The sequence below is a fragment of the Lissotriton helveticus genome, chromosome 4_1 (genome assembly GCF_964261635.1).
Source record: "Lissotriton helveticus chromosome 4_1, aLisHel1.1, whole genome shotgun sequence".
In the NCBI taxonomy this organism is placed as follows: Eukaryota; Metazoa; Chordata; class Amphibia; order Caudata; family Salamandridae; genus Lissotriton; species Lissotriton helveticus.
Window position 1 is genome coordinate 494446625 of NC_136063.1, and position 12547 is coordinate 494459171.

General features: G+C 42.2%; 1 protein-coding gene across 1 annotated transcript in view; it reads right to left on the reverse strand.

Moving 5' to 3' along the window:
- Positions 1-8188, reverse strand: part of LOC144828694 (carbonic anhydrase 3-like) — a 218814-nt gene extending 210626 nt beyond the window's left edge. The window contains exon 1 of the mRNA XM_078687078.1: positions 8073-8188. Coding sequence (XP_078543204.1) covers positions 8073-8112 — 40 coding nt within the window. The 5' untranslated portion in view covers positions 8113-8188. The remainder of the gene's footprint in view (positions 1-8072) is intronic.
- Between the last annotated feature and the right edge of the window lie 4359 nt (positions 8189-12547).

The following is a 12547-nucleotide window of genomic DNA, read 5'->3' on the forward strand; positions in this document are numbered from 1 at the left end:
TGTGGGAGGGTGTTCCAGGTCTTAGCGGCCAGGTGGGAGAAGGAGTGGTCTCTGCTATTCACTCAGCGGATGCATTGGGTGACTACTAGGGCGTGGGATATAGAACTAAGCTCCCTGGTGGGTTGGTGAAAATTCACTTGTTTGTTGAGATGCACTGGTCCTTCATTGTGTACTGCTTTGTAAGCGTGCTTGAGCAGCTTGAACTGACATGTCTTTGTGACTGGGAGCCAATGGACTGTCCTGAGGTGAGTGGTGATGTGCATCTGTCTAGGGAGATTGAGGATGAGTCTGACTGCTGTGTTCTTGATGGTCTTGAGTTTCCTTAGTTGGGCGGTGATTCCTACATAGAGGGAGTTGATATAGTCGAGCCTGCTGGTGATGAGAGCTTGTGTGATAGTATGCCTGGTGTTGGGTGGGAACCATCTGAGGACCTTGCAGAGCATTCAGAAGGCGAGGAAGTAGGTGGAGGAAATGGCAGTGACCTGCTTCTTCAGTGATAGCTGGCTGTCAAGTGTGATGCCAAGGTTGCGGGAGTGTTCGTGGATTTAGGAGTAGGATCCAGCTAGGGTGGCCACCATGCGTTATTCCATAGGGTGTCCTTTCCTTTCCCGAAGATGTGTACTTCTATTTTGTCTGTGTTGAGTTTGAGACAGTTGTTCATCCAGATGGCCATGTCCTTCATGCATCTTTGAAACTTGTCTTTGATGGTTGTAAGATTGTTTGTCAGGGAGAGAATGAGTTGGGTGTCTTCAGCGTAGGAGATAATGTTGAGTCCGTGGCTCCTGACAATGTTAGCTTGGGGTGTCTTGTATACATTGCAGAGGGTTGGGCTGAGGAAAGAGCCTTGAGGTACACCGCAGGTGATGTTCTAAGGAAGCGAGGAGTATAGAGGGAGGATGATCTTCTGCATTCTGCCAGCGAGATAGGAGGCAATCCACTTGAGGGCTGCCTTCAATTCCGATCTGGTGGAGTCTGTTGATCAGATTAGATTATTGGGATTCTGCTTTTGGTCTGCCGTAGGCAAGACATCATGAACCCTTGCTTCCTAGCATATTTCCAAGTCCTTTTGCCAATCTCAGATCACTAAATTTTCTACCACTTTCAAATAAACAAAATAGAATACCTAATCTTGAGGAAATGTAGAGAGAAATAAAGAATCATCTGAGGTCATGGTCACTGCATGATAGCCAAATTTAAAAAACTGTCATTATAAGTGTTTGTGTCTTCTATATTAGGTGAGAATGAAACTTGATGATCGAGGCCTGATTCACAAAGCACTTCTAGTAATAAGTTGTGTCTTACTCCAAGCATAGGTGTGATTTACTCATTAATCTTGAATAGTAAGACATATTTACTAGTAGAGCAACTACAAGACATATATACCTGCAGCAGCTGTTGCCATATGTGCTGATGGGGGTCTGCATTTCTTTTGATGGTTGGCCCCAGGAACTGCAGTACCTATTAAGTTGACCCAACATAGTAAACACAATCTGGTTAGACCAAAACATAGTTATGAGAGGAGCTCTGCCCAAAACCTGACGGCTATGCCACAAACAGCCAGAGGCAGCTCCTTCATTATGGGGGTGAGGAGCGTCACTCCACCACCACCACCTCCCCCCACCCCCCGTCAGCAGATGAAAACTTGTAAAATAAAATGACAATCACACAGGTTTATAATCATTTTATTTTGCTTCATAGAGCCAAGTCTAGGGGGTGGTGCCATCATGATGACGGGCATAGAAGGAGTGGTGGAGACTGCTGCTAAGTGCGCATGTGGGTTTGGCTGGCCGACCTAGAATGGCCAAACTAACATTCGCACTGAAATGTCTCTCCAACCTGAGCTGCATTGCCGGGTTGGAAACAGCAGGCAAAGGCTCCCAGTCTCTGTGGAAGGGCAAATCCGGGGCACTCAGGCCAGTCCCTGCACTTCTCTCCTGCTGCCAGCAGCATGAGAGCAACATCTGAATTGGCCATAGAGGTGTCTGGGAGCCTCAGCTTGTGCAGAAGAGGAGCAGAAATGTGGCGATGCTGCGGGCGGCAGGTAAGTTCGGACTGTAAATGAACACAGGTCAGATACATCAAGAGCATTGTCCTGGTCAAGGTTTTTACCTTTGGCTTACAGAGAAGTCTAAATCCTTCAGCAGGGCAAGATCCTAGACTGATGGCAATGAGGATCCCTCAAAGTTAGATGCACCGTCGACAAGCTCCAGATGAAACTGTTGAGTGGGCCAAATCTGGAATTCATAGCCATCATATTCACTTCACAGGTCCCACCTCACCCCGGTCCCAGGTTTTACCTTTGGACGTAGTCGCTTATTTTGTTCTCAAAATCATCCAGGGTGCAATGCTAAAAGTGTCCCTTCAACCACTGAAAGTCAGTGCTCATGAAAATCCCTGCCACAGTTTCAAGTTCCAAGTCCTGATAATGTACATTTTTCTTCATGTTAAGGAGATATTTTAGGCGGGCCACAAGGAATTACACAGGCAGGGTGGCTAGTCTAAAGTGTTTGATGATAACCTATCAGAAATCTGCACATCATGAGTTCATATCCTGGCAATGCTGTCCAAGCTGTTTGCTTTTCATGTATTGCTAAAGTTTTCTACTATTTTCTACCATTACATGTATGCTCACAGCAGTGCAATACTGCCTCTTCTTAGGCAACTCCAGGTCAGCTACTGAAGAAAGAGACCAGGATAGCCCACCCATCCCAGCGAACTCTAACAGGCCCACTTCTCTAGTTACGGACGGGCAGATAGTCAGGGCTGCGGAAAGCCACAGACATGGTCAATAAATACCACATCCTCCTGAGCTTCTTTGCGCAATCTCCGCCCCTGCTGTGGGCACTCACTGATGTCCTCCTTCCTGAGACTTAACATTCTCCATTGTATACACAACAAAACTTTCTGTCCTGTCTTACTCAGCTCTTGGTGCCTGCTTCCTGGATCATGCTATTATCCTCTTGGGTTGGATCATGTGAGGTCTCTTCACTTATTCAACTATGTACTCAATCAGCTACATACTCATCCACCCACCATACCATTCATTCACTGTCCACAAATGTTTGTTCTACTACCCACAGAGCAACCAATTCATCCACCACCTTATCCATCCACTAAATCACCTATGCATCCACCCACTTACCTATCCTAACAACCACATATGCACAACCAAACAACCATACATGCAAACCATTACTGTTAAATAAAAAAATAAGCAATGTAATTATTTAAAATAACAGGCCATTGGCTCGGTCAATTTTTTTTACCTCACTCAGATTACACTGGCGCATTTAAGGCTGCCTAACGCCAATGAATGAAGGCAGCCTTGCACCAAGGTGCAAGAGTGTCTGCGTTATGGACAGAATTGTTTTTGAGCAGGAAGGAATACCTTCCTGCACTAAAATAGACGTAAAAGAAGAGGTAGTAATGAGTAGAAATAAACATGTTCCCCCTCATTATGCCATGTTAGGGGTAGCATACCAGTTGGGTGCAATCCAAGGCTTATTGGTTTCAGTAAGTCTGGGATTGCAATAAATGGCATAGGTAGGAACATGGGACACCATGCTCCACCCACACCCACACCTAAAACTAAAAAATGAAATGGAACAAGGCACAAGCCACTGCTTTGCATTTCATTTCCATACAAAGGCACACAAATTGCCCCTTGAGTGGCTTTGTAAATGCTTCTTAAGACTTTCCGCTGCCTTGCGTCAACTTGCGCAACACAAGGACAACACAAAGGCTTAGTAAATCAGGGCCTAACTATTTGGGGCGTAAGAAGTGGTGCAAGGTTAGTGGACACTCTGAGAATGCCTTGTTTAGTTGGGTCTTAAGAGTCCCTTGCACTCTTAGAGTCCCTACACCAGAGGGGCGTACAACTCCCTAGGATAGTCTGGCTTAAACATCTCACTGTCCCAAATGCAGTTTCAAGTCACAGCAGCACTTGGTACAGCACATTTTTATAAATATGGAGCACAGCCCTGGTCTGTGTCTTATGCAGACCAGGGCTATGAACCATATCAATGTATTAGGGTCCTTTCTGCTTCCTAGCAATAGCCAGTGAACAAACTACATCAGGGCATCGGTTCCAAGATAGCCTGATCCACACACAATTCCCAGGCCATGGTGGCTTTGTAGATGAGTGCCATTAAGTTAGTTGCATGTAAATGTATCTTGTGAGAATATTCTGAAAATGTGGCATGGATCCAACCCTCTTGGAGCCACGCTGGACATCCCTTGACTACAATTTTTCAGGACGCTGCTTAATTCTTCAGAGGACGAAACATTTCTCAGAGTTATTTGGAGGATTGTGATTATATAACCAATGCACTTCGGTCCAGAAATAGGCTGACACACTCCAAATTATCTCAAATATGATACTCAATCTTAATGAAATATCAGAGACATCAAGAATGACAACCTTTGTAAAGTGCAATGTTAAATATGGTTTCTCCATTTTAGACACCACAAATCTCCCGTTCCAGTTCTTATTAATGGATTTGTCTTCTGAGTCAAGTCACCTAAATTTTAGATTCAATGCTTATAATAATAAGCTAAGAACTGTGCTAATTTGTAAAAGAATCATCAATTCAAACATGTAGTTGTCAACGAGAGTCAGAAAACTCTAGAAAACTATATTATTCATTCATAAACAATTTTCACCCTTTATGCAGAAACAATGGGGGGTGAGATACCTATACATATACATAGATAAGCCCCTCAGAATACGAACAAAGAAGTGTCACTTCAAACTGCATTTTGTAGTACATTTTGTAATATTACAATAGCACTACAAAAATGCCACAATATGGTATTCGCAAAATTTCATGTGGAGTGTCCTCCTCTATCTCTCTTATCTTTTGCTGTGGGGAGGTCTCCTCCACATATGCGGAATCTCTGCACATGTAAGTTCACGTTTTAATAATAATTGTGGGAGGGACAAGAGGAGTGGCTAAAAAATGGAGAATACTTATGACTAAATGGGAGAGGATAAGAGAAGAGTAACGAGGGGCATGAGGAGGGGAAAAGAGGGATTTAGGAAGGGATCTGCACACACTTATGATAGAGTAAGTCCAGTGCTAATCATAAACTGCACTTACAAAGATACTACAACCAAAAAGAATCAAAAAAAGGATCCAAAACAACATCATGTGGCCAACCACTGTATTACACCACCCTCCCATAGAAAATATTGAAGGTAGGGAAATTAAAAAAACATTGGAAACAATGTTAGTAAAATCAAGTAAATGTGTTAAAATAGAAAAAAATATAAATAAAAAATGATTTAGGACCTCATTATGATGTTGGGCGGAAAACCTTTCGACAGCTCGTCTGAGGCTTTACACCCGACATCAGAGGTTTCCATCCGACCACCATATTGCGATACTGGTGGCAGGAGGGACACCCATGAGGGTGGTCGAAAAAGTAATCCATAAATGGCAGTGGAGCCAGCCTCGGCTCCGCGGTCAGAATTACAATTTCGCTTTTCGCCTCTCCTTTCATGATGGTCCACCCCCTTTAAAAAGGCAGGCGGAAAGTGACTTTGGGGGGGCCCCTAGCAAGGCCGCCTTCTCATGGGGCCTGGATGTCACCTGTGGTGCCCCCACAAATATCCCTGCACCGTGTGGCAGGGACCGCATGGTGCCTGCCACACGGTGCAGGGATGTTTACACTCTGGATTTTTTCCATTGAGGCCTGAACTGCGAGTGGCAGCACAAGCCACAATGGAAAAAATACAGGATCTGACCGCCAACTCAGTGGTCAGTTCGTAATCTGGGAAACAGGACCTCCGACATCTTGTTAGGCGGTCCCTCTTCCGCTACGAGGTCGGTCTGACGCGCATCTGACTGGCATCGTAATTGGCCCCCTTATGTTTAAAGAATATATAAAATAAGCATATTTATTATTTAATTATAAAATATAATATGTTAACGCTTTAAAAAAAATATTATGGTAAGATTATATGCTATTAAAATAAAATAAAATTACTTTTCATTATTCTATACATCACTTTTAATAATTATCAATGCATGACAAAAAAGGTGGGAATTTATATTCTAATTTAAACACCAGAAAAATATTTTTAATTAATTTTAATATATTTAAATTGATTAAAGATGTCATTTCAAATTAAGTTGACAGTGCTGTAGCATTTTGAAAAATATTTTTGATATACTTTTTCGAGGTATATAAACTTTTTTTTACTTTTTCCAATCATTTACTGTAAGGATACTCCTCAGACAGGGAGGGATCTCCTTATGGTCAAGAATAAATTGAATGCAATTTAATTATATTTATTAAAATGTAATTTTGCATAATTACTAAATTATAAAAGGATGTAAATATTTTATAAAAGTGTAATAAATATGTTTATTTCTTAACATTAAAAAAATGTATTTATATTTTTAACCATTTTAAATAATTTAATTTACTCTGATATTAATTCCTACTGGGTTTTATTTTATGTCCATCTTCACTATTTTCTATGAGAGGGTGTTATATAAGTGGTCAGCCATGTGTGGTGCTGGACTTACTACTGTTTCTTTTTGGTAGTAGTAGCTTACATTCATAAATTTGGCTCCAACCTCTAAAGGTAGTGAAGACATGTAACTATACACTCTTAGTAAATTTGCACTCAGATTTTGTGACTAGCCAAAGGTAGTAAAGTTACTCAGAAGTGTAAGAGTAAACTTACAAATGTAAATTACTCTCAAGTGTAAGTTACCTTTGTAAATAGATCCACAAGTCTTTACAATGCTATGAATGTAACTGTCAAGCCCATAGTAACTAAAATTAGCACTGCTGCTCATGCAACTACTGGGCACATCAAGATGCAAATCAGAACAAACCTCAGCTTTCAGGTAGAAAGGGGCAGATTTACAAGCCCCTTGCGCCACTTTTACGTCACTTTTAACATGGGAAAAGTGATACAAAAGTGGCGCAAGGGGCTTGAAATCTGCCCCAAAATATGTTTCACCATGAATAGTTGAAGTGAAAAAAGTGCAAGGTGGCTTTGCGTTGTCGAGCGCCAACAACCTTCATTATCTATTCAAATGGGGTGCAATAGGGCCTAAACAGCACACTCTACAATAGATTTTCATGAAAAGCCAACTTTTCCTAAAATAGCATGATCTTGCTGTGACTAAAATCGTAGCCCCAAATGAAACCAGGCACAATCAAGAGATAAGGAGAAAGTCATGAGATATTCCTGAGTGTTTGATGGATCATTTTTAAAAATGATCTATTTTACACAGTTTACCCTTGGATTGTTGTCCTGATACCTGTACAGGATGATGTAGCTTGAGTACAAATCTCATTCAAGGCTGTGCTGCGTAAACTTTGCAGCATATTGCAACACTGACCATCACATTAAAACAGGTTTTTGGCACAGGCATGGATGATGACATAATTGTAACTCTTAATAAATATAAAATTGCCCAATTTTTTTTACCAATCGTGCAACAATGCAGCAGTGCTTACTTTCATATTGGGATGTACCAAGATTAGTACGTTTGGGCCTACCAGTCTTTCCCAACTGTATTCTCTGAAGCAACCCACAGAAATGCAGGTATTAAGACAATCGCATCAAAGCAAAGTTATGACGCCGTGCAGTCCACAAGTCACCAAAAACTGGACCCTCGCCATCCATCAAGTGAGGGAAGAAAACAGACAACCCTGTCTGTCACTACCACTCTCGAAGAAGCAGCCCAACCATCATGGCTCTACACAATCATGTACTTGCTTCTCCAGCCCACAAATATGGTGAAGTGATATTCAGCAAAACAGCAAAGCCCATCAGGAAAACCAGGGAAAACTTGTGTTGGGACCAACTGCAATTACCAACCTCACTGGCTCGGGGTAAAGGAATGGGACCACACAGGCTGCTGCAGTCCGCTCGGTAATATAAGCAATATCATGGCTAAGACCTGTATGAGGGAATTGTATCTCAGAATCAAGGCCAGTAGCACTGGAACAACCACAGAGATTCAAAGTGCGTGTGAGGCAGAAATCCTCACTGAACTCGGCAGAACTTTCCACAGAGTGACTCTTCCTGCAGACCTGGGTCCACTCACCATTGTGCCTGGAGTAGCCCCACTCGTGCCTCTGCGCCATCTCCTCTGCCTGTTTTCCTGCGCTGCGCCTGCCTGGTGGATACGTGTACTTTATTTCCCTATATCTCGTTGGGTGTGCTTTATCTGTGGGGCTTTATAGGGGAGCCCTCCACCCTGTCCTCTAATGGGGAGGCGCAGGAGGGCTTGGCACCGGCAGCTGCCTGTCTGCAGCTGGGTGAGACTAGTAGTAATCCCCTTCATTGATCTTTTTATCTGCGACTTTATTCCGCTCTCCCCTGGCACGGATCCGCGCAGTTAGGTCATCGTGCCATACACAGCTCCGAGAGCCGAAACAATGCACATCACAGACCTACCTTTGTAGGGCGCAGCTGTGCGCCCAGCTGATGCCTGCCCTAAAGGGCCACAGACATACCTCTGCACACAGGCGCGTCAGAAAGGAATCTTATCTGAGCCTGCTATCAAAGGTCACACGCGGCGCGCTCACAGTACTCTCCTTTTACACTGACCAGTCTCCCGCCATCAATGCACCCAAAGTACCAACAGAACGCGTGACGCAGTTTACAGCCAAAGTAAAGCACTTTGCACTCGCATGTGAGCTGCTAAGCGCCATTTTACGTTTTCGAGCTGTACGTGCGGTTTAGACTGCAACAATATTTTCTTTTAATACTGTGAATAATAAGCACAACCGAGTGAAGGAATATTGAGGCATGCTCATGAAGGCACAGCTGTTTGATACAAATGTGTTCCTATAAAATAGTATTCAAGTGGTAAGTAGGTAAGATTTTTCCTCTCACAAAGGCCCCACAACCCTGGTTATTATTACACTAACTACTTGTAATTAAAAATATCTTCGATTTTCGCATCCATTTAAGTTGTTTCGAGAGAAAAATAATCGCAAACATCCATCTAGCTACAAAGTCTCAAAAAGACCCGCTGGCTACCACTCCAAGGAAATATTGCCACTTGAGAGCAAATATTGCTAGGTTGTGGGGATACATTATGCCAGTGTGTAGAAAGAGGAATATTGGAAAACTGTAAAATGCCAATATTCAGGCTCTGTGCAAACCTTCACTCTGTAATATAAACTTCGCACATTCCCACTTAAAATGGTGTCTTGGATTTTAGAAACGTGTTTTGTCATTTGCAGATCTAATGAGACCCATGGTGCAACGGATAAATAAATCTCCGAAACAAACAACGAAGATGTAGCCAAGATGTAGAACATAACATAAAAAAAGTTGTACCTTCACCTATAGAAAGCAAGCAGAAAGTGAAAACAGATCAGGAATTGCTGTTTACAAATGACCTCTGCGTACTCCCACTTGGGCCCTGATTTTGAGTGGTGTTAAATACTGTCCTGTGTGCAAATGAGTATGTCAAATGAAAAAGAGAGTAGTGTGGCACTCTGTGTTAATTCGGATTCAATTCTGTCTCTCAAGGGCGCTTGGGTGCTGACCGGTTTGCTCCCTCTGACCGTTGGGGAGTTATCAAAAATGTGTCAGTTCAAAAGTTGTCAGGTTTGACAGTGTAACCAATCGCACTCCTTTGGGGAGATGAAATCCCTCCAATATTATACCGATTTTAAATTCAAGGTGTTCTTGAGGTATATCCAAAAGTAGACTGTTCAGTATTCATATTTATTCGTTTATTTAATGTGATTCTCAAGGTATGCTGTTACACCACAGCAGTATGAGAGTTCAACAATGTTCATGTTCCAATGAAAACATGTCATCCATTAATTCATTCCAATACCCAATGCATTTCGTGCTGTCTGCACTTCATCAGGGGAAATACATTTCTAAAGGGTAAAAATCAGATGAAGTACGATCAATGATAAGGAAGCGGGTCACAGTTTGTGCATAATACATGAACAGTACGTAAACAAGAGTGTGGTCTTGATCAATCTCTCCACGTGCTTTTACATGAAAACAACTTGGGGGAGTGTGAAAAGAAAGTGAAAATGTACAGCCCAAGTGAGATTAAAAGGTTGATTTTTGTGAAAATGAATATAGGATTATTTAAACTCGTTCCGTGAAACTTGACCTGAATATTACCACGTGACTCGTGTTAAAGACCTCTACCACCAAAATCGTGTGAATTAGTCGCGAGTACCATTAGCGTAATCACCTCGTTGCAAAATGTTATACTTGCGAGGGTGTCCCCGCAGGATTAATCTGCGTCTCTAAAGTTAGTGCGCTGTGGTGTACTCACCGGGTAAACGGCTTAGTGGGACACGGCGTTGATCTCCGTGAATCATGTCCGACATCGGGTCAGAAAATGCATGCGCATGCGCATTAGTGTGTTTTAAGAAAGTCCCATCGTAACCCGGAAGTGTGCTGGGAGAACTACCTAACATCAGAAGTAAATTAATTCACACGAGTTAAACGGCCCCTAAGGTTATCCAATTAAATATCACATTAAAGAGCGTGATGCTATCAGAAAGTAACCACGTTAGAATTTACTGCAAAAACGACGAGAGTGTGTTAAAGTTTGCGGCCATATTGGTGCTGTCTATGTCTAGTGAAAAGTAACACATTTAAATGAAAACAGAAGTCTGGGTGCTTCATTTGAGGATAATATACGAAACATTTCATGGTTCACAAAGTGAAATCGTGTGTTGAATGTAAACAACCAAAATAATTAAGTGATGGTCAATAGTTCAACAAATTCATGGCAAAATAATGTCAAGAATGATAGGTTTAAGAGACCTGTTTTGAAAAATAGTACATTATAGAAAGCAGCTGTATTCAAGTCGTTCATTTAACCCCGTTGGGTTGCAGGAATGTAATTTTTTGATCCAAAACATCTCCCGTTGGAGTAGTCTTTTTTTGTTGTCACAGCCTTGCTTCACAGGGACACATTCCAAAACGGATCTGGCTAATGTTATGGCTGTTGGAAATGTAATGTGCTGCCACAGGGGCTTTGATCGTTCTGTTTCTTATTGTGCTCTTGTGCTCAGTCATTCGAATTTTTATTTTCCTCTCTGTCTTTCCCACATAGGGGAGGCCACAGGGGCATTTTAACAGGTAAACCACGTTTTTGGGGTCACATGTAGCATTGGTGAAAAGGTTGATGAGTTTCCCTGTGGTTGGGTGGTTGATGCTGTTACCACGGATGATATTATTACAGTGCCCACAGTTTGCACATGGGATTGTTCCTGTGTATTTTTCTTTTCCCTTATGTGCATTCTTTTCAATCATATCCTTTATGTTGGCTGATCTTTGATAAGCGAACAAAGGTTTGCTGAAAAGTCCTTTAAAATCTGGTTCTTTTTCCACCATTTCCCAATTCTTTACCACAATTTTCTTTATCTGGTGACTTAGGCTTGAAAACTTGGATACAAACACTGGTCTATTTTGATTCTTATCCTTGGTGTGTGTTTTGAGTAATTCTTCCCTTGGAATTGCTTGTGCTCTGGCTCTGGCTTCTTCCAGGATGTTGTCCGGATATTTCCGTTCATGGAATTTCATCATCATTTGATTTGCATTTATTTCATAGGTCTCATCACTTGACGATATTCTTTTCATTCTGTCATGCAGAGAGCATGTGCTAGTCTCTCTGCATGACAATTGTTTCCAAACAGATGTATACACGAAAAACACCGACAGAAACAACATGTTAATGTTTGATAGCTGCCATTCAATGCCCTTGAAACGACATTTACCGTATTCACAATTGCTAAGATTGAAAAGAATATCGTCAAGTGATGAGACCTATGAAATAAATGCAAATCAAATGAGTCCGCATATCCAACAGTTTGATGTGTTCATTATGGACTGGTGTTGGTGTAGGAGTTGAATAAATGAGTTATTTACAAATTCGAGTCTTCTGGCAGACTCGTGTTCAGGTAGATGGTGAAAGGAGTGTGGAGAGAGAGTGGGAGGAGGCGTTGGCCGGGTGTCATTTTGGAATAAGGAAACTTGAAATACGAATAGAGCATAACCAGTCAAGAACATTACTATGCTAAACAGCATTAAAACACATATTATTAAAAATCTTCTTCTGGACAGTATTGTACACAATTGTCTTTCAAAGTCCGTGAATCTGGCAGGTCTCTCTACCCTTGGAAACTCCATCCTCTACTTGCTGCCCGCGGTGGTAGGTTGGTTCTCCCAGGGAGTGCGCTCTGTTCAGTCCGGGGTAGCTCCCTTGGATTAATCAGAACCGTTGACCTAAACGTCCCCAGTTGCACTCCCCAGACTTCAACCGCGACCCTAGCAGCAGAACCGGATGGCGGTTCGAAAATCAAAAATGAGCAAGTTCCCTGGGACGAGAGAGCTGAAAAATCAAAAAAATAGTTCTTAGGGGAAAAGAAATCACATTAGTTTGCTCTTTTATTAGTCTCTGGGGTTATATCTCAAGTTGTATCGTCATTTCCCAGGTACGGAAGTGTCTTCAAACAATGTCTCAGGTTCGGTAGTGTCCAACTGCATAGACGGTGGCACAAGTCCTTGCAAAATACGATCACTCTCCTT